The 20,231-nt window shown below is 44.0% G+C and overlaps 1 protein-coding gene across 1 annotated transcript; it reads left to right on the top strand.

Annotated features, from left to right (window-relative positions):
* The first annotated feature begins 595 nt into the window (after positions 1-595).
* On the top strand, positions 596-18,930 carry LRP11 (LDL receptor related protein 11). The gene is made up of 7 exons (XM_064708136.1): positions 596-1,231; positions 6,050-6,213; positions 8,654-8,795; positions 10,842-10,967; positions 11,685-11,894; positions 16,965-17,066; positions 17,335-18,930. Exons 1-7 carry the CDS (start codon positions 706-708, stop codon positions 17,487-17,489), a joined length of 1,425 nt encoding a protein of 474 aa, XP_064564206.1. The 5' UTR covers positions 596-705; the 3' UTR covers positions 17,490-18,930.
* Positions 18,931-20,231: the final 1,301 nt, after the last annotated feature.

Raw genomic sequence — 20,231 nt, 5'->3', positions numbered from 1 at the left:
ATCCCATCTGGGATTTTTTTCGCAGGTCAGGAGGTCCCAGCTTTGCACATTACGTTTTTGACTACTTTCTTTTTTTTGTAATTTCTCAACAGAAATGTCATGCCTGGGATGGAGTCTTCTGCAATTTCTTTTTTGTCTCCTCAGGTTCACAGAACCACCAGCAGTTTCAGTGACCCCTACCCAACCCTGATTATTTGCAGGTGTCATCTCCCCGTGGGGAGTCATAGAACCATCCAATCACAGAATGTGAAGGGCTTCCACAGAATGGAAGGGACCCTAAAGGTCATCAAATCCCAATCCCCCTGCCATGAGTAGGGACACTTTCAACTAGACTAGATTGTGCAAGGCCTTATCCAATCTGGCCTTGAACACTTTCAGGGATGGGGCATTCACAGCTTCTCTGGGCAACCTGCTTCAGCGCCTCACCACCCTCACAGTAAAGAATTTCTTTCTAACATACATCTTAAAATTCCCCTCTTACAGTTTGCTCCCCTGGCTCCTTCTCCTATCGCTGCGGCTGCTGGAGGAATGCCGCTCTGGGGGCGGTGCCGGGGCGGAGCCCGCCGGAGCTGTTCGGGGCGGCGGGTGCTGAGCGCGGCCGCTCCGCCTGGTGCAGCCGGGCGGGGCCGGCGCCTCCCCGCGCCGCGCTCGCTGGGGGTGCCCCGGGGGGAGCCGCTCCCGCCGCTCCCGCCGCCGCCCGGGGCCATGGCGGCGCTGCTGGTGCTGGTGCTGCTGGCGGCGCTGGGCGGGCGGGCCGTGCTGCCGGGCGGGCGCTGCGCGGCGCCGCTGGCCGACCTGCGCTCGCAGATCTCGGGCGTGGAGACGCTGCTGGAGGAGTTCCGCCGGCAGCTGCAGCAGGAGGAGCCGGGACCGCCGGCGACAGCGGGCGGCGGAGGGGGCGGCGGGGAGCGGTGCGGCGGAAGCGGCGGCTTCTCGGCCAGGCCCGACTCCATCATCCGCACCAAGGACTCCATCGCGGCCGGCGCCACCTTCCTGCGGGCGCCCGGCGCCGTGTCGGGCTGGCGGCAGTGCCTGGACGCCTGCTGCGCCGAGCCGCGCTGCACGCTGGCCGTGGTGCAGGGGCCCGCCCGCCCGCGGGGCACGGCGGCCGAGCCGGGCTGCTACCTCTTCAACTGCACGCACCGCGGCCGGCCCGTCTGCCGCTTCGCCCCGCACCGCGGCTACAGCTCCTACAGCCGCCGGACCGCCGGCGTCGCCCCACCGCCCACGGGTAAGCGGCTTGCGCGGCGGGAACGGCGGCGGGGAGATGGCGGCGCTCGGCGCGGGGGTGGCAGGGCCGCGGAGCTGTCGACGGGGAGCTGGCGCCGTCCGTGAGGCTGCCCCGGCGCCGGGATGCCGCTCCCGGGCGGTCGAGCGCCGCCGGTGGGAGGACGGGGCGAGGAGAGCCGGGCTGCGCCGTGCCGTGCCGTGCCGTTCGGATGGGTTCCCTGGGCGGGGAAAGGCGGCCCGGCCGTGCCCGAGGGACCCTTACCAACGTGTATAAATACCTTAAGGGGAGGGGGTTCAAAAGGATGCTTCCAGGCTCTCCCTGTGGTGCCCAGCAATAGGACAAGAGGCAGCGGGCTGAAACTGATGCGCAGGAAGATCCCGCTGCCCATGAGGAAGAACTTCTTTGCTGTGCGGGTAGCCACGCACTGGAACAGGTTGCCCAGAGCGAGTATGGAGTCTCCGTCACCGGAGAAACTCAAGAGCCTTCTGGACACAATCCTGTGCCATGTGCTCTGGGACAACCGTGCTTGAGCTGGGAGATGGGATCAAATGACCCACTGTGGTCCCTTTCGACCTGTGAGGGCTTTGAGGGTGTTTGGGCTTGGGGAAACCCATCCCTCAACATCTCTGCCTCCACAGAGCCCTTGGCAGGGCACTGTTCCAGCCAGCCGGTAGCTGGGAGCCAGGCAGTGGGATGGGCATGTTCCCTGGCCCCACACTCCCTGGGGAACCAGAGAAGTCCCAGCTCCCCAGGAACTGTGCATATTGGGCACCTTCAAAAGCATGAAGTGCCTTTTTTCCCAGCTGTGCCATGACCTGGGGCATAGCCTGAGAGCAAGCACATGCTGTTCTTGGGGGTGCTGTCCAAATGTCATTGCCTAAGACAGCTTCTTACTCATTTCAATCAAGATTTTTCATGCTTAAGAACTCAAGAGCTAGACTGAAGAAGACAAGGATACCTCACCAGTAGTCCAGACACAGCATGGACATTCTTGACAAGCACTGGAAACTAGGCCACATCAAAAGCAGCTGTTTGTTCAACTCTGAAGCATATTTAGGAGCAATATTATCCAGAGCAAGCAGCTGTAGATGAAAACAAATCTGGATTTCTAAATTTGGAGTCTGTTTCCTAGCACCTGAAGAATTTCTTTGCCTTCCCCCACCTCTTGTTGTTAAACAACAAGACTAATTTTGACTTAATTTCATTATCTCTGTGGACAGTACTTTCCCAAATGTCATCTGCATCTTACTCAGCGATAGATCTCATCTGAAGTAAATTAGTCACTGCATGCAACAGGAGGAAGACCTGGTGTTGGTGTGGGTGAGAACAGTGCCCAGATGTGCCTGCTGTTACTGCTCTCGTGGGAGGGGAGACATCAGGCTTGAGGTCCATTTAGACCTTCATGTTTCATAAAAATGTCAATGTGAATCCCCTGGAAATACAAGAGAGCAGGGACTTGATTTGTAGAGGCATTATGATTCCTAAATATTTTTTGCAAAGTGCAGGGGCAGGTAGATTAGAGAGCTGCAAGGAAGAATCCCTTAGCAATAGAGATGAGGCAAGCTTAAGGTACCAGAAGAACCCAAGGTATGATTTTGACATTTTTAACAGGAGGAGTATTATTCCACAGTATTATTTATGTAGCAGTTTTGTGGTAGTTGTATTTCATAAGCCTGTATGCAGTTGCATGATATAAGGCTTAAGATGAGATTTTACATCAAAGTCACACAGAATTAGGCTTCATTTTGAACTGCCTTAATTCTGTTAAAACCTATTAGGAACTAATTTAGGGTGCAATTATGGCACAATATAAATAGTATATTGTACAAATGATGCACTGTCAACTAGAAATCTTGAAATTCTTGAATTCCTTGAGTTCTTGAATTCTGGAGTTCTTAAATGCTTTGCCTTTTTGGCAGCTTTTCTGACTATCAGCACTGGACTTGCAAGGCAATTTCAGTTCCTTGTCTGCAAATTGCTCTGTGTCCTGTTGGTTTTATTTAAAAGTCTGCCTTGTGGGTGATGGTGGTATTGGAAACAGGGGATTATGATTTCTTAATGCAATTACACTGGAGCTGAAACAAAGCCACAAAAGAGAATGAACTTTTACTTAAACATCTGTCAGATGTGACATAGACCAGAAGAGATAAAATTAAGATTGAATTATTTTGCTCTAGTGTTTTGTTACCAGTGCATTCTTGAATTACATTGAAAAACAATCTGGACAACAGGATGATGAAGGCACATCTCTTTTCCCTTCTGTCACCCCAGGAATGAGTTTAAAAAATTTAGGAAAGAACTTTTAATTTCAATTTTTTTTTCCATGAGGGGATAACATTTTAGCTGCTCCTTTTTTTTTTCTTTCAGAGTATTTTTTTCTTGAGTCTTCTGCTGTTTTCTTTCTGATAATACCAAACCAACATTTACCCACAGATGTGGTTAAATAATTCCAAAATATTTCTGTGCATTGGGATACAGTGATCTCTAAGATCACTAGTGGTGAGCAATGGGAGGATTCAACATCAAGATAAACCAAAACCAAACACATTCAGGAGTTGGCAGTGAAATAACCTTTTATAACAAAACCTTCCTTCAGAAAATTAGTTGGAAACTTCATTATTGGCAGGACTAGTCTGTATAAAGGATGGAGGGAGCAGAATAAATAAAAAGCAGGATGAAAAAAAAGTCTATTGTATTGGCTCCCTAAGAAAAAAGTGTTTCACCCCTTTTTCTAGAAAGCAGCCAGCTCCAGCATCTCAGAGGGTTGACCTGGTATTTCAGTTCCATACTGCTTACTTACATTCAACTTACATGCAAGTTGAAAGCAGAAGTTAAGAGATGATTTTTCTGCTGCCTTGTGGCTGATAGTGTTTTATTCCTACAAGTGGTGGTTGCAAGTGGCTCCTTGGAGTATGCCTCCAGTGAGTTTGTCTCCTTGGTTTTTTATGCTGACTTCTTATTCCCCAGATTTGGAGGTGTTTCACTAAGGATCATGTATTCCATTGCTTAAAACTTTGCTATGGCAAAAGAATCTTCAGCTCAATAGGCTGTCTCCTCCTATGCCAAATGTCTCTATCAGGCCAAATTTTTCTTTCTGCTGTTGATTTACCTTTCTGAAGATGATCTAGGTTACAAGCCAAGGGTGGTGCCTCCATCCTTTGGGACCAGAGGTTTGTGTGGTCCCTCATTCATCTTTAACAGGGGGCATGAACTTCTGTGACTGACTCAATGCAACTCATGCTGCTGGAGTATAAAGTTAGTGCAGGAAGAGAGTATCCTTATTGCTTAGGGGAAGTGGGGCTTGTCTCTGCCCCTACAGGACATTGACCAAGTCGTTTAAACCAGACAAGTGACATGAAACCCCTTTCCAAGGTAGAAGCAGGGGACTGGGCTGTGCTCTTTGTGACCTAGGTCAGTTTCTTTTCCACAGTTATTTGTAAACTAAGTAACTGTGTGAAGACTGTACGTAACTCATTTATATCAAATAAAAGTTGCCCTGGCACCATAATGATGGGTTTTTTTGGGGTTTATTTTGAGGTTTTATTAACAATGAGTTTTGGGGTTTTTTTTGCACCTGGATGGTTTTTTTATAACAAAGTTCATTTTGAGAGGTGAGTGTATACAAATTAGACAAAGCTGCCTTTGTCATCGGATGAGTAAGAAGTGTTTCATACTTTCTATTATTATAGAAAGTAGTTATTTTATGTTTTCCTAACTTTAGACATTTACCTTGAAATTTTCTATGTTGGACCTACTGGTGAAAAAACCAAGAAATAAGAATTTTGCTGTTTAGTCAGAGATAAACAGTTGTCCCACTGCTCCCTTGAGCTCCAAGGTTTCAAGCATGTTCATGATACTGTTGAAGAGCACGTGCAAGGAAGATTCCCCACACTGATGGGAAAGCACCTTTCCTTGTGCAGCTCTGCCCACATGGAGTGCAGTTACAACCTTGATTTCAGTAACTGTTCTTTTGAGCATAACACCAGTGTCCTTACAGGGTATTCTTTGCAGAGGTTGAAGAGCAGAGGGCACCCTGGCACTTCAGGGTACCCAGAGAAGGAATGACACTTGAGTAGGGAGCTGTAGAAAGATGCAGTCTTTGGGTTCAACTTTTGTTAGTCTAACCCAAAAGCTTGTGGTCGGATTGGCAAAAGTACTTAGTTCTCACAGTTTTAATCAATAAAGATTGTACTTTGAATATAGCAAAATAGAATAAATAAATACTCTGACAATCCTAAATATTCTGAAAATCGAGCTTTTGGTGTCTTAAATGAGGCACTAAAAATTGGTGGTGTCTGATGAATTTTGATCAACATGTGCAGTGCTTCATCAGGGTGCCCCCTTATGCTAAATCAGTCTTTCATTCCTATAATGATGTATTATAAATAGGGACTAGAAGCCTGTTGAATTAAGCAGAGTACAATAAAAGGTATAAAAAAGGTGCTGTAACTGCCATCCATATGTAAGTCATATTTAAACCTATTTTCCTTGGTTCAGATTTAAAAAGTATATACTGATGCTAATAATCCTGTTTGTTGTATTTCTGAAACATCCAGGTACCTAGAGAGGTTTTCTATGCCATGTGCTTCTGATGTTAATTCCTGAAGACATTATAGGACAATTAACTAAAATAGAAGCAGATATTACTTTGCTTAACAAAATGTGCACTAATGAACATGTTCCTCTTTCAGGAAGTTGCACAGAGGTGACACAATACCTTAACTAAGAAAGAAAGGTGTTTTATATAAATAATAATATATATAAATAATCACTCAGCCTCCCCTCATAAATTACTGATCTTCTCTTTTTTTGCTGAAGAAGAAGAATTCGATGAGCCCCCACAGTGTCAGGCTGGCCAGGACATTGTGCTGCAGTCACCTGTGGACTGGGTGCTTTTGGATGGCCGGGAGAGCTCCGATGACCATGGAATTGTGCACTACGAGTGGACGCTGCTGCAGGGCGACTCAGCAGTTGAAATGCAGGTACATCTGCAGCCCCCCTTGTGGCCAGTTTCTTCCAGATTGGTGTGTTCAAGTTTTAAATGTACAGCTAACAGTATTAAATATATTGGAATCTGTCTGCCAGGTGCCAAAATTAGGATATCTTTAGTACCTGAACATTTATTTCGCAGAAATGTAGAGCAGCCCAGGTTGGAAGGGACCTCAAAAGATCATCTGGTCCAACTGTTTGTGGGACAAGGATCCTCAATGAGATTATTTTATCTGTCCAATCCCATCCTGAAGACCTCCAGTGAAGGAGACTACACTGTGTCCCTGGGTAGTTCCAATGATTATTTCTAGTGGCTTACACAGTTAATCCCTTTCCTGGATGGCATGGGACAGCCAGCAGCAAACAAGTAGATAATAATATTTCACTGGATTTGAGCTCTGCTATATTTGTGCTTGCTGCACTTCAGCTTCTGTCACCCCAGTCAGAGACCCCTCAGTAATTCAGTTACTAAAAATAATAAGGGATTTTCACCAACAGTCTGCTGTCAGTGCTTATGGAGAAGCTACAAAGAAGCATGATGAAAACCTTATGAAATATTTTATCCATACATTTTCTACTGCACTTGGATTTCAAATTACCCATGAAGAGAGCAGTTCTTCAGTTTAGTCTTTTTTGTGAGTGCTGTAGGATCAGCAGAAAAAGAAAGAAAAAATGTCTCAAGTCCACAGACTCTACTCATAGGTTCTTCACAGCCCACAACATCCAGGACACGCTGGGAGCTCCATCTAGAGCAGGAAGGATATGTAGAGGTGAGAGAGTGTGAAGCAAAATGAAGCTTTAAGACTAGTTGCTAGATATCATCTTTATTATCAAAAACTTGTTTATCGGACCCATTGCAGCATTATTTTCTCTAAAGAGCAATTAAATACTTTTAAAACTAATCTGTGATTTAGTGACATAGAGTAAAACAAAAATTAGAATTTAATAAAAACATTTAAAGTTTATATTTTTAATATTACTCAAAGTGACTTTATAAAATACAGACAAGTCATATATGCATTCAAAGCTGTAAAATTCACATTAACCTTGGTGGCTTTTTTGTATTTGTTAAAAGAAAATGAATTTGACACACATTTATGCTTAAATAAATACTTTTCCATTGTGTTCAAGTGAGCAGGGATTTCTCCTACAGATATGTACCCTGGTGATTAACCATGATAATTTAAATTTTAGAGTTGAATTAATAGCTGTGATTTTTTTTCATGCATTCTTCAGTTGATGTCTTTAGTGCTTTGGTTACTGCCCTGAAGTTACTGGATTTTGTGTCATTTATTCTTTGAGAATAATGTATGAATCCATAGCTACAAGGGAAATGGGAGTGTGTTTAAATAAGATAAAAGGCAGCTGTTGATTGCTTTTATGTAGCAAAGAATAAATAGAAGGCAGAGGAGGGGAAAGGACTGCTATAAAGAGATCTTATCATATTGTAGAAGGAAGCCTTTTTTTTTCCTTTTCTTTATTGCTTTTTTAGGTAATTTGCTTCTCTGATTGCTACCCCTACTCTGTAGCTGCACGGCTCCTGGACACTTGGGGACAGTAATGGGTTGGGTTTGGTTGGTTTTTTTTTAATGCTGGTTATCTATTTTGAGCCAAAGTTTCTGTGTAAGCAGATACAGGCCAGCATTCTTCAAGGCAGCATGAGAATGGAAAGGAAAGCACAGAGGTCACCAGGAGGAGTGGTGGTGTATTCAGAAGTCAGTGGCATTTCTGTCTCTGCACTGGGAAGGGACTTGGGCTCCATGGCTCATGAGTTTTAAATACCACATTTGCTCTCCAAACAGTCACAGTGAACAACAGCAGGTGGTTTTTAGAGCATAATAATTTCTTTAATGCATTAAAGAATGGAACTGTAAGGGGTCATACACTCCATCAGGAGGTACTCAACAGTCTGATCGGAGAACTGAGTGCATTCATGTAAATAGAAAAGGAAAGAAATTTCAGGTAGGAAATTTCCTCATTGAGAGAAAAAATGTGTTTATCAATGCACTCTTCTATAATGGAAGGTGTAGGACTCTTGCCATATTAATCAAAAATTCTTGTTCTCTTTCAGGCAAGAAAATTTATTTCTGTGGATCCAGGTTATATTGTCTACAGACTAACTTGATAAAGAGCAAAAGGCCAATATTTTACTGTCTATCCTCTAAAATTACATTTCTAATTACTCAAAAATTGATTTAAATGTATGTGACCATTTGTTCTCCATTTGTGTGTTGAGATTCACAGCTCCAGGTGACTGAGGAGATAACCTGAACATTGTGGGTTTTTTTACAAATGGATGCAAAAAAAAAGACATCAAATGTTTCATGCTGAAATACATGCTTGAATAGGCTGACTAGACTGCAGGAAGTATTTAATGTTATTCCTGGAAGGTCATGGATGAATCCATTGTGCCAATATGGTTGTTTTGCTCAGGTGCCACAGCCAGGAACACTGAAACTGTCCCACATTCAGGAAGGAGGGTACATTTTCCAGCTAACCGTGACAGACACTGCAGGTCAGCGGAGCTCTGACAACGTCTCTGTGACCGTCCTGCCCATGGTTCATTCTGCAGCAGGTGAGAAAATGGCTGGGGCTGTTGCCTCTGTGACACCCAGGGTATGGTACTCAGAGCAGAGCAAGGGTCTTGTAAAGGTGTTATTTTCCATTTTCAGTGTTTTATTTGCCCTTGCTCATTACATAATGACATCTCTTTCAGCTTTGAATCTCTCTTTCAAAGTGAGGAAACAAGCAAGCATCACTTGCTTGTTAGAGCAGTAACACTTTCAGGTGCTGAGTATTTATCCCTCTACTGCTAATAAGCATTCAGGATTGGAAGAGTGAAATATTGACACAAGCATCATGTGCATTTTAACAGTCAGATGGTGTTGGCATCGTGACAGGGCTTGTGCTGTAGGGAGGACCCAGTTGAAATTACTTAATAGTATGTTTGAGGCAGACTAAGAATAGCAATAACCTGCATCTGTAGTCTGAAAGTTGACATGGTTTTTTGTTTTAATGCATTTAAGTTTTTCTTTCTGATGGTTGTTATTGAAGCCTTAGGCTACTGGGGAAGCTGAAACTGGAACTGACCTATCATTTCTGAACTCTGAGCTTCAGAACCATGTGAAAGCATAAAAGGTAGAAAGTAAGTTAGATTTCAGTGGCTGTCAGTCCTGCTCTTACATGTAATAACTTCTAATTACATTGTAATTAACAAGTTGCTAGTGCAGATCTGCTGCTCTGGCACAAAGTTAAATAGCATTATCGCCATGTTTAGCAGAACCAGTGAAAGTCTTGCTCTGCCTCAGCACAATATCTCTATGTGAGAGGGTAGTCCCTGTGGCAATAAGCTGTTATTAAGAAAAAATCTGCTTAATAATGCCTGTGTTCCAGTAATGGATGATAGAGTTGTGTTCATTAATATTTAATTCAGCTAAAGCAGCCAGAGAGGTTTGCTGCTTTGTTTATTTGCTGCTGTGGGTATCTGGGGTATCTTTTGTATGGACCACATAGGGGATTTGCTGTCTTTTTTATTTTTCTAATTCCCCAGCTACATTAGCAATTCAAGTGCTACTGCTGTAGCCAGACCAGTTCTTGATGCCTTAATACCTGCAAGATCAGTGCTATTACTAATGCTGAAGTTCAGGAGATGCATTTTCAGATTTTAGGGGTTTTAAACAGTTGTCTGCATTCCTGGCATCGTTCCCTTAACTTGGTGCATCGTTTGGTACACAGCAGGGTAACAACCAAAGGCTGTGCTCCCTTATGCAAATTGATTTGCTCTTAGAACACTAATCAAGCACTGAACTTGATAGTGCTTTACAAAATGATGAACTGCGCTGCTTTTGGAAAAACAAAAGCACAGATGTAAACAATTGATAATTACAGAATCAGAATGGGTTTCAGGAAAGCTTTGAGTATGCAAAATGGGACATCCAGGGATGGATGTATTGTCCATTTGCAGGGGAATCTAAATGTTAAAGCAGGCAGCAGTCAGTTCTTTCTGGTGAAAGTAATTTGTGAGAATGTGACCTAGTCCTATTTTAGTCTGTGCTGTATTGAAGTCACTGGATGCTGATGTCAATAAATGATGAGCATTCTTTGAGTATTTTAATTACATTGCAAAAAATACGCCATAAGATCCCATATGGCCCAAATGTGTGCATATAAAGCAATGTATTGGTGTTGAATGGATATGTAGTAGGAATTATGTGTTGGAGGGATGCAGTTACAGCCACAGAGATTTCATTTATTCATTTTCAGGACTGGGTCTGCATCCTTTAAGCCTAGGAAGATCTCCTTTCAGTTTAGGCTAGCAGAATTCAAAGCACAATAAGGGTGCTGCACAAGGTGTAAGGTGCAACAGGCTCCAGGTTGAGTATTCCTGTAATAAACAGATTACCAGGCTAGTGATGAAGGTGCCAGGAACAGCTATTGCCTATATTTGCTTCTGAGTCAATACAATGTCACAGAGCTGAGTCTGGACTTTGTGCCTTGTTCATGGTGCTTCTTGATCTAGCGTGGTTTTGCTTTTTCCTCCATGCTGCAGAGTTTAGTCAGTGACTCAGTATTTACTCCTTGGATTTCTCTTTTGGTAATTTTTGGAATTGTTTCTCAACAGCCTGTGTTGGGGTTTGCTCTCGCTACCAGTTCATCTGTGATGATGGCTGCTGCATTGACATCACGTTTGCGTGTGATGGTGTGAGGCAGTGTCCTGATGGATCAGACGAGACTTTCTGCCAGAACCGTAAGTGTGCCAGGCCACAGTGGCACAGCAGACTGTGACAGTAACCACAGCCTCAGTGACCAAAGGGTTCAATGCCACTTCTGCGGCCTCTCTCCCTGTGAGCAAGCAGTTTGCTCCCAGTCTTTCATTGGAATTAGCACATGGGAAGCTTTAATATTTGCATACTCAGGTGCTCAGAAATTTTATTCAAGCATATTAAAACTGTCAAAGGTCCCTAAGTGACAGGTTTTGTGTTCATCAGTTAAAAGATCGTCTTTGCACTTGTGTGATGATTCTGGGAACAAGAACTGTGGTCTCTGTGTGAAAAGGTGTCTCAGAGGTACCCTTCACTGTGCTGTTAGACACCTTGCAAGAATCTGAAAAACACTGTGGACACACGTGGGAACCAATTGATTCACCATCATGTTATTTGCTTTTGTTAGTCATCCAGGCTCAGCTAAGTGAGCCAAACCCACCAGAGGATGAATGGGCACAATGGCTAACCACTCTTTCATTGTATTTTAGTTGCTGGATTTCACTGTAGGGGTCATGAGTGTACTCTTGCAAGCAAGTGTTAGGTATCTGTGACTCACATTTCATCATAGCTGTGAACCTGAGGAAGTCGTTCACTCTGCCTCAAGGCCCATCTTGGACAGTCTTCCTTAAGAACACTTCCATTCCCTTGTTGTACAAACTTTTTTTTGTACATTGTACAAAAATTTTTGTTTCTGTTAACAGTAAGCTCGGGTCGGAAGATGGTGACACATGCAGCTCTTGGCACCACCCAGCAAAGGACTGCAGGACTGACTGAAAACACAGAGGAAAACTCTGCAGTGAACACCCTGAAAGCCACTGCCAGAAATCAACCACTTCTCTCAGTGGATGCAGACATGTCTAACCAATCGCTTTCTCAGGGACCAAAGAAACAAATCAGTGGATTTGTGCCAGGTAAGAATTGAAACTGTTTCAATAAACCCTTCTCCTTAAAGAAAGGAAGTGTCTTGCATCTTAAATTTAATTTATCTTGTGGTGTCTAGCTAAGAGGAAAAAGAAAATCAAATATAAATAAATACAAAAGAAACCTGTAATAATGAAGTTCTAAGTAGGTTTTGATTTATTATTGTTACATTTGTTTTATACTAGGTGCAAAAAGAAAGTTGAAATGTCGGAATGCTAGAGAAATAATACGGTCTAAGGAACAAAATGTGCAGTGAACTAAACAAATATTCTGCCACAGGTTCAGCTGTGTAGGCTGATGTATTAAGGCTCTTTAAATCTCTAGGGGAGTACTTCAGGAGCACATAATAACTGTTCAATGCAGTTGAGAGTAATTGCTTTTCGCCTGGTGCTAAGTATTATTTCTCCCTCTCTTTTTTTTTTTTTTTTTCCTGAAATAATATCTTTACTATTATGGGCTTTTTTGTTTCTCAGCTCTGTGTCCAGGGCAGGATCAGTCTTTCATCATTGTAGCAAATTCTCAGGCTTTGGTAACAAGCTACCTGAGGTGCCCGTGTACAGGTCCCCAGTATTGTTCTGCACAGTGGCTGCAAGCCTGTAGTGAGTCACTGTGTGATGTTACAGGCTCAGCCCCAGCCCTGGCCCTGGTAAACCTCCAGAAGCTGCAATGAAATTGATGTGTCTTTTAAGGTTCATGCTGATGAATTAAAATTATCTGAAGTGGCAATTATATGAAAGCAAAACTGTGTGCACAGAGCTTCGAATCAGTACAAACCCCCCACTTTTATTTCTTTATAGTTTAGAGTGATTCATGTGCCCCAAGACACAGCTTACTTTATTTTCCAGCTGCAACAGAGCAGTGCTCAGTGCCCTCTGCTGTCGGCTCTGGAAAAGGGCACTGCCCTGGCTGGCACCTGGGTGTTCCCTTCAGGGTGCTTGTACTGCATCTGTGGAGTGCAGGAGGAGTGAAAACTCCACAGAGGGAACACTCTGTGAACACTCGGCAAAGGGAGTGAAAACAACGCTGTCAAGAATTTGATGGCCTCAGTGAATTTGTGGGGTGGGGACTGACAGCAAAATCCTGTCCCAAATGTTTTCCCCTTTTCTGGCAATATAGATGACCTCTAGATGACTCCTCACTGCTGACTGAAATTCTGAAGTCTGCTTCAAACCCTTCTCACTCACATAGTCTTGAGTGACACCTTCAAACTTCCAAAGGGATTTGCAGGCTCCAGTGGGAAGTCAGCTGCTAAGTAGATCTCAAAAACCATTTGGCTTGTGAATCCAGGCATAAAACCAGAACTGAGGTCACCACCTTCAGCAATTGATAATCAAGGGAAGTACAATGCAGAAGCATTTTTGCATAATCATTTCTGTGTTTACCCATTGCACAGTAATTTGCTTGCACCAGTTTTGCTCTAAAGGTAGCCTTTTGCACAGCAGTACACAAGCAAAGAAGATGCTTAGTAAATAAAGAAGTGTGATGGGGCTTCAGTGATTAGTGTACTACCAGTACCTGTTGTAATCCTCTAATTTTCAGCAAGCAAGATTTCAAGCTGTTTTAATTCTTGTGGGTTTAATTTTTTTTTTAATAGGGCTCAGTCAAAATTTAATATTAGATTCTTAATTATTTCCCTGTGGAATAAAAGGATCCAGTCTTTACTGATCAGGAGCCCAATACTTCTAACCACAAAAAGCATCAAACAGCTCAGGGAGGTTTAAAATTGTCTACGGATTGATTCCAGTTAGGGTGCATGGGGTGAGACATGAAGAGGTGCTAGATGGGTCTGAAAGGCAGAAACTGCCAAAAACTGCTCTGCCAAACCCTGCTCTGAGCTGCTGTGTTCTCCTGCAGACACTGAAACTTCATAGAGTCCCATGCTGTGCATTAATGATTCACAGAGGTCCAGAGAGGCTCAAGTCCTGTCCCACTGGGAAGCACCACAGCCTTTATGGAGTTGGAGAGACAGGCATCTAACCTATTCCTTAAAATCCACCCAGATCCATTAATTAGACTTCCCTCCACCACTGCCATCTCAGGGACGTTACAGGCTAAATCTAATAATTATGTGATACAAAAATGAGAGGCACAGAAATACTGGAGCAGCTCCATAAAGCTCATCTGAAAATGTGTCCAGGAGGGCAGTAATGCTAGATGCATTTTTGAGAAGAGGTAAGCAATGCTGAGCAGAAATCATACCAGCAGCCTCAAAAGTTCAGCAATTCCACTGGCAGAAATCCTGTTCTGGGAGGGATTGTCTCCTGCTGCTGGTGCCAAGGTAGAACATCTGCCTCTGAATCACTGTAAAGGTCTTTGTTGCACTGAGGCAATCATGTTCTTGTTGGCCTGGAGCTGACATTGCAAACATCCTGGCTTCTTAGACACTATTTTACATAAATTTTGAAAATAAGCTTTAGTGGTTTTAATGTCACTGTGGTGAAAAGCTGTCTACTTAAGATACATATATGATGATATGGCTTTACAGGTTCTGGCTTTTCACTTGCAAGTGCTCCATTCAGGGCCACGATTTTCTTAATTCTCAGCTGACAGTTTCAGATCATCATGGAAATAGAATCCATGGAAAGGAAAACGTGATGCTCTTAAATTAGGTGACTGCAGGCAAAGTGAAGGTTTTACCTACTAGAGACAGCAAATTTATCTTTTGTCCTTTTCTCCAAAGGAGCTGGGCTAAGTTGTAATGTTTTGGGCTGTGAGATAGTTCCTGGTAGCAGATATATGAGCTTTCTACTTATGAGGGTGATACTTAAGGGAAATTCCTTCTAGAACCCATTTTCTTCTAATAGATTGTCTGTTCCAAATTTCTTTTAACCTTCCTTACAGTGGCTCTTCATGCTTAGCTCTGACTTGATTCAAGCTTTTTAAGGATTTACACTGAAGTATGAAAATATGCTATTCCAAGTTAAGGACTGTTTAAAACTTCTGCCTGACCTAACAGGGGACCTATTCAAAGTAAAGTGAAAAAAACCCACAACCAACCAATACAAAACCCAAAAATTATTGGTTGTTTACAATGGATAAATCTTTTTTTTGCACTCCTGCCTTTTCAGTGGGATTCCTCTACAGCAGGGCAAGTCCAGGGGAACACCAAGTCTGACTTTGGGATAACCCCCTCAGGCACTCAGGGCACTGAGTCTTCTGCAACAGACTCATGGTCTACTTTTGCCCAAGCTGAAAGGCCAGACATTTTCTTTCAAAAGTCGAGAGTGGATGGAGGAAAAGGCATTTGATGTCAATGAAAGGGTCCTTTCTCTCTCTGCAGACATGTTTCCATGGCAGTAAAGTTACCCAGACTGCATCTCCTGCAAAGGCCAGCGCAGCATTTCTGCATGGCTGCCTCCAAATAGCCCCAGTGTCCTTCTCCAGGGAAGTTCTCAAGCCTAGCTGCATATTCTGGCACTCCTGAACTTGCAGATGAATATAGAAAACATTCAGTAGCAGCACAGCACTCTGGAGTGAGCAGGGGCTGGTTTCTTAGCAGCAGTGGCCAGTAGCAAACACGGTTGTGCAGATGGGTTGAATCCGTGAGCAGCCTGAAGATTTGCGCTCCCCAGCACAGCCAAGCCAAGTGTATAAATCACCATAACAGCTTTGCATTCCCCTGGCACAGGGCCTCTGTCTGTCCCAGGCTGCCCGTGCAGTGCTGTTTGAGGCTGGCATTACAACATTTGACTGAGTGCCCAAGCCTTAGTCATGTTTTTACTGCAGAGGCACCCACAGCAGTAGCAGTAGCCTAGATCTGTAATTTAGGGTAATTGGAAAGGGCTGTAAGTGGCAATTTCCTCAGAGTAGACTAGAAAATCAAGAGAAAGTGAAAACCACATTAAAGCCTTGTAAAATGCTTTATGCCAGGCTCCTAAACTTCTTTGGTGAAATTGCTCTTTGTGTTCTAGAGATAAGATATTGAGCAGCATTGATAGTCTCTCCAGTCATGTAAGAACAGCCACAAGTCCTAGCAAAACAGCACAAGTCCTACACGCTTTATTGAAAGGATTCAATTCTTCTACCCTTCCAAAAATTTCCCACTAAACTTTTCTCCATATTTGCCAAATTTCTTTACAAGCAGTTGACTTAAATATTCCCTTTATTTAAATGGCAGGGAAACAATTTTCTAAAACAGGCATTTAGATGCAGGCTGGAGCAGCTCTTAAAAAGAGCTGATGTCTTCTGGGTATTTCCAAAATAAAGACAAATAATCATTTAGTTTAATTCAGGAAAAACAGCTGCTGGTTTTGGTGTCAGTTACACTCAGGTGGTCCTGCGCATCTCTGATACCATTTGGGTATTTTAAGGCCAGTACATTTACTGTTAGGATTTTTCCAAGCCCACTTCACATGCCAGGACAACATCAGGAGCCCAGCAAGGAGAGGGCCATGGCTTTTTCTGCAGCATTCCCTGTGGATCAAGTCAGTGTTTATGCACCCCAGCCAAAATGGCAGGGCAGTAAAGCCACAGCCTGGGAGGCTGCCTTCTGCCTTGGAGTGGGAGCATTAGCATGGACTTTCCTGACTGTACCAATGAAACAATTTAGGCTTTAATTAGCAGTCATGTGCATCTGCTGCTGCCACTGCCAGGGACACCTTCTGCAGCTCTTCTGGTGGGTGGGACTTACACACAGTGCATGTTCCAAGCTAATTGACTTAAACACTTCCTTAGCACCCACCACTACATGTAATTCCAATTACAACATTTCACATCCATATTCTACAGATTTTGCAGCATAGTGTGTTTCTGCTAGCTCTGTAACAGTTCTCAAGGCTGCCAGCAAATGTATCACAGCACAGTCAAAGTGTCCTTGCTTTTAGTTGAGATGCACTGTGGTTTGGGATGTAAAACTGAATTTAAATTTTAGCTTCAGTTTCACATTATTTCAAAAATTCAAGTCATACAGTTGAAGTCAGAAGTTCTCAAACTGTTCTTTTCTGTTCTGTTCTAATCTAATAAGTTTAAGCGCTTCACATTATTTAATACTAGTATCCTGTGGATAAGATTTCCTAATTGCTGAGCTGCAGTATTTATTTATCTTGCTTGATTCTGTACAGATAACAGTTCCTCAGGGAAAAGAACAGATGATAAAAATGGGGATGGCATAATGATGCCAAAGAGAGATCAGCTTGGAGGCGGTCGCCCAGTCCCAGAAACAGGTAAGACCAACCCTGTGAATTAATTTTGAATTACATCAGTTTTTCAGTCAGGTGGTATAGATACAGATAAAGTGGTCAAGAATTGAATAATGTACTTACATCTTCTGAACTGTCCCTAACATGATCTTGCAGCTTAGTTTCATAGTATGTTCCAATTACTAACATCTAAGTGGTAGACTAGCTGTATTTTTAAAGAAAAATTTCAGGTTTTCTCTACCAGTGTGTCACTGTGTTAAATAAAATGTAATTTCTCTTGACCTCATTGTAGGTGCTGTGTTACCCTTAGCCTTAGGCTTGGCAATCACTGCTTTGCTGCTGCTTATGGTTGCTTGCAGACTACGCTTAGTGAAACAGAAGCTCAAAAAAGCCCGACCTATTACATCTGAAGAGTCCGATTACCTCATCAATGGGATGTATCTCTAAAACCTGGATTTGGGTCAGTTGTTTTCTCCCCTTTCTCCTGTGTCCATGAATCTCTGCCTCTATAAAAGGACCAAAATCCTTAGTTTATTTTCAAGTGTAGAAGAAGCCTATGAGATGAAGAACATACTCTTCCCCTTTGGTGATAATATAAAAAGCGGGTAGATGACGTTGCTCAGAAAATAAGAAACGTTCAGGCTCTGGAGAGTAGCTCTAGTTGATTGATGTGCAGAAGACATTGAAAGGTGGGGAGACCCCAGACTGGATGTGGGGTGCCCATGCCCTCCCCACAGCAGTTGGGGCCTCAGCCAGGGCTGAGTGCACCCCAGGGCCCGAGCACTGGGGCAGCCAAGGCTCCACAGCCCGGCTGTGTTGGCCAAGGAGTGGGGGGAAGCCTGTGCCATCCTGCTCTTCTCAGTGCTGCCACCACTGTGGGGACCCGGGTGCTCCAGCCAGCACGATCCTTCACCGTCCTGCAGAGACCAGTTGTGTTCTTTCCACCTGATGCACTGGGAGTATTTTCATTAAAGAATGTGTCTTGCTTTGTTAATTAAAAGCAGTGGCTATCCAGGCACCAGCTTTTGCAAAGAAAATTGGGATTTAAGGAAGAAAGCATGTTATTTCCACTCAGTTTAAACCTCTGTGCTGCTAGCAGCCAGCCATGCTTGCTAAATGCTGAAATGAAAAATGCAGCTCCTCAGCAGATGAACTTGGACTTCCTAGTGCTCAACAGCAGTCGTGTACTGCTGCCTGAAGAAGCTGTGGGTGCCCCATTGCTGGCAATGTTCAAGGCCAGGGTGGATGGAGCCCTGAGCAACCTGGCCTAGTGGAAGGTGTCCCTGCCCTGGCAGGGGGGTTGGAGCTAAATGATCTTTAAGGTCCTTTCCAACCCAAACCCCTCTGTGATTCCATGTACAATCCCAGAGCATTGTCTCTCCCTGGAGCTCAGGGCTTGTTCAGCCTTTTCCACATGCAGCCCACCACCCTCACACAGTGTGAGAACAGCACACAGCAGTTTCTACCCAAGATGATGGAATGTAGGATTCCTGCTGGTTATCCCATAGCTCCCTGCAAAGCTTGAAAGCTTCGGTGATCTGCCCTCACCCCAGAAAAATTCTCATAGAATTAGAGCAAGTAATTGATATGTGTGAGTGAACTGCAGATGTGTTACCAGTAAAATGTGTACAGTACATGTTATATATACGTATATATACACACACACTGTGCTGTCTGTCTTGTTTGGCTGTCCCAAGGATGTCACATTCCTCATGGGTCTCAATAAAACCAGAGTCAAATGAGGCATGCATTGTTTTGTATGTTGTCTTTTGTACTTCAGTAACTTTGAGTCAGCAAGAATATTGCCATGGCATACAAATAGTTCTTCAAGTAATTTGTTCTTGATTACTTTATGTAAAATAGCTCTAATAAACCGATTCTATTCTTATATTTATTGCATTGTCTTTCGTTTCCATTGCCAGCTAAATTCTGTGCTACAAGACTGCATCATGAGAGCAGACAGAATTTCTTTCTCCTTTCTGTGAAACAGCCTTACAAGAAGCTGGAATGTGTATGGTGGGGGAAGTTGTTGAGGTACTTGTTTCAGGGAGCCAGAGAAGGAAGGGCATCTGCCTGTGTGACCTGTCGCTTGAGCTGAGCAGGACAGCGGCTGCAGAGCTGGCTGTGCCAGCCACTCAGGGAATCTGGTTGCCAGTGCTCCTTGCTCCTGCCACATGAGGCAAAGTCTGCTTGGTTGTACTTCAGTGTTACAGCGGGGCCAGCAGAGCATCTGAGTATGCTGCCCATTTCCAGTTTGGAGTACAGCCTCTCTTCCATCCCAGCCCCCAGAAGACATGGTAAATAGCACAAGACCCAAAAGGCCACATTTTAAATACAGCCTTCTAGGGGAGACTCACTGCCCATTTGGTTGGGGTCCTATTTTCCGTTATTGAAATTTGCATTGGGTTTTAATTAAATACCTAAATGTCCTTCACCACCTTACCAAAGCAGAAGAAAAGTGGTCTTTTCTCCCTGTGGCCACTGTGCTCCTATTACCAAAAGCCATTACCCTGGCATGCAGCCAACAGCAGAACAAAAGGTTTGGTTTTGTTCTGCCGGGCAGGACAACAGCAAGATCTGGCACAAAGCACAAGCCAGCCAGTGCAGCCATAGTGCAAGAGGCTGCTCAGCTTTCCAGTCACTCTCCCCAACAGCAGGCTTTGTTTCTGTGCTGCTGCTAGTGAATAAACCTTCACAGATTTTGCATATTCCAGCTGAGAATGAACTCCTGCAAGCAGAGAGCAGCAGACAGCAAGCAAGGTACAGGAGTCTGGCCTCTGGCTGGTGCTGCCCTAGAGTGGCCTGTCTTCTCTTTTTTTCTGGGACAGGAGATGATGACAATTGCTGCCCTCCGGTCCTCCAGCTTAAGGCCTGTTACTTCCCAGGTGACAGGCCTCCAGCTTAAGGCCTGTTACTTCCCAGGTGACAGCAAACTCCAAGGCTGGAGTGAAATAAAATAGTTTTCACCTTACCAGAGAGCCTGGGGGCATTGTCAGTTGGATGGTGAGCAAGACAAAGTTGGCAAAGTAACAGATTGGCTTGGCAGCTCCTGCAATTAACACACACACACACTGGTCTCAATATCATGTGCTTGCATTTAATGGCTTTCATGCTATTTCATTTTAAGTAAGTCATACTGAACTACTGAGCACACCTGAGAGTAGCAGAAAATACTGTCAACATGCCCAA

The sequence above is a fragment of the Zonotrichia leucophrys genome, chromosome 3 (genome assembly GCF_028769735.1).
Source record: "Zonotrichia leucophrys gambelii isolate GWCS_2022_RI chromosome 3, RI_Zleu_2.0, whole genome shotgun sequence".
NCBI lineage: Eukaryota > Metazoa > Chordata > Aves > Passeriformes > Passerellidae > Zonotrichia > Zonotrichia leucophrys.
The sequence above is the reverse complement of the archived record's forward strand: the minus strand, read 5'-3'. Positions and strand labels throughout refer to the sequence as shown.

Excerpts from the sequence above, each read along its gene's own strand:
- LRP11 (XM_064708136.1), top strand. The coding sequence starts at position 706 with ATGGCGGCGCTGCTGGTGCTGGTGCTGCTGGCGGCGCTGGGCGGGCGG. Across the intron at positions 8,796-10,841 it reads CATGGTTCATTCTGCAGCAG|CCTGTGTTGGGGTTTGCTCT; the intron begins GTGAGAAAATGG and ends GTTTCTCAACAG. Across the intron at positions 11,895-16,964 it reads AATCAGTGGATTTGTGCCAG|ATAACAGTTCCTCAGGGAAA; the intron begins GTAAGAATTGAA and ends GATTCTGTACAG.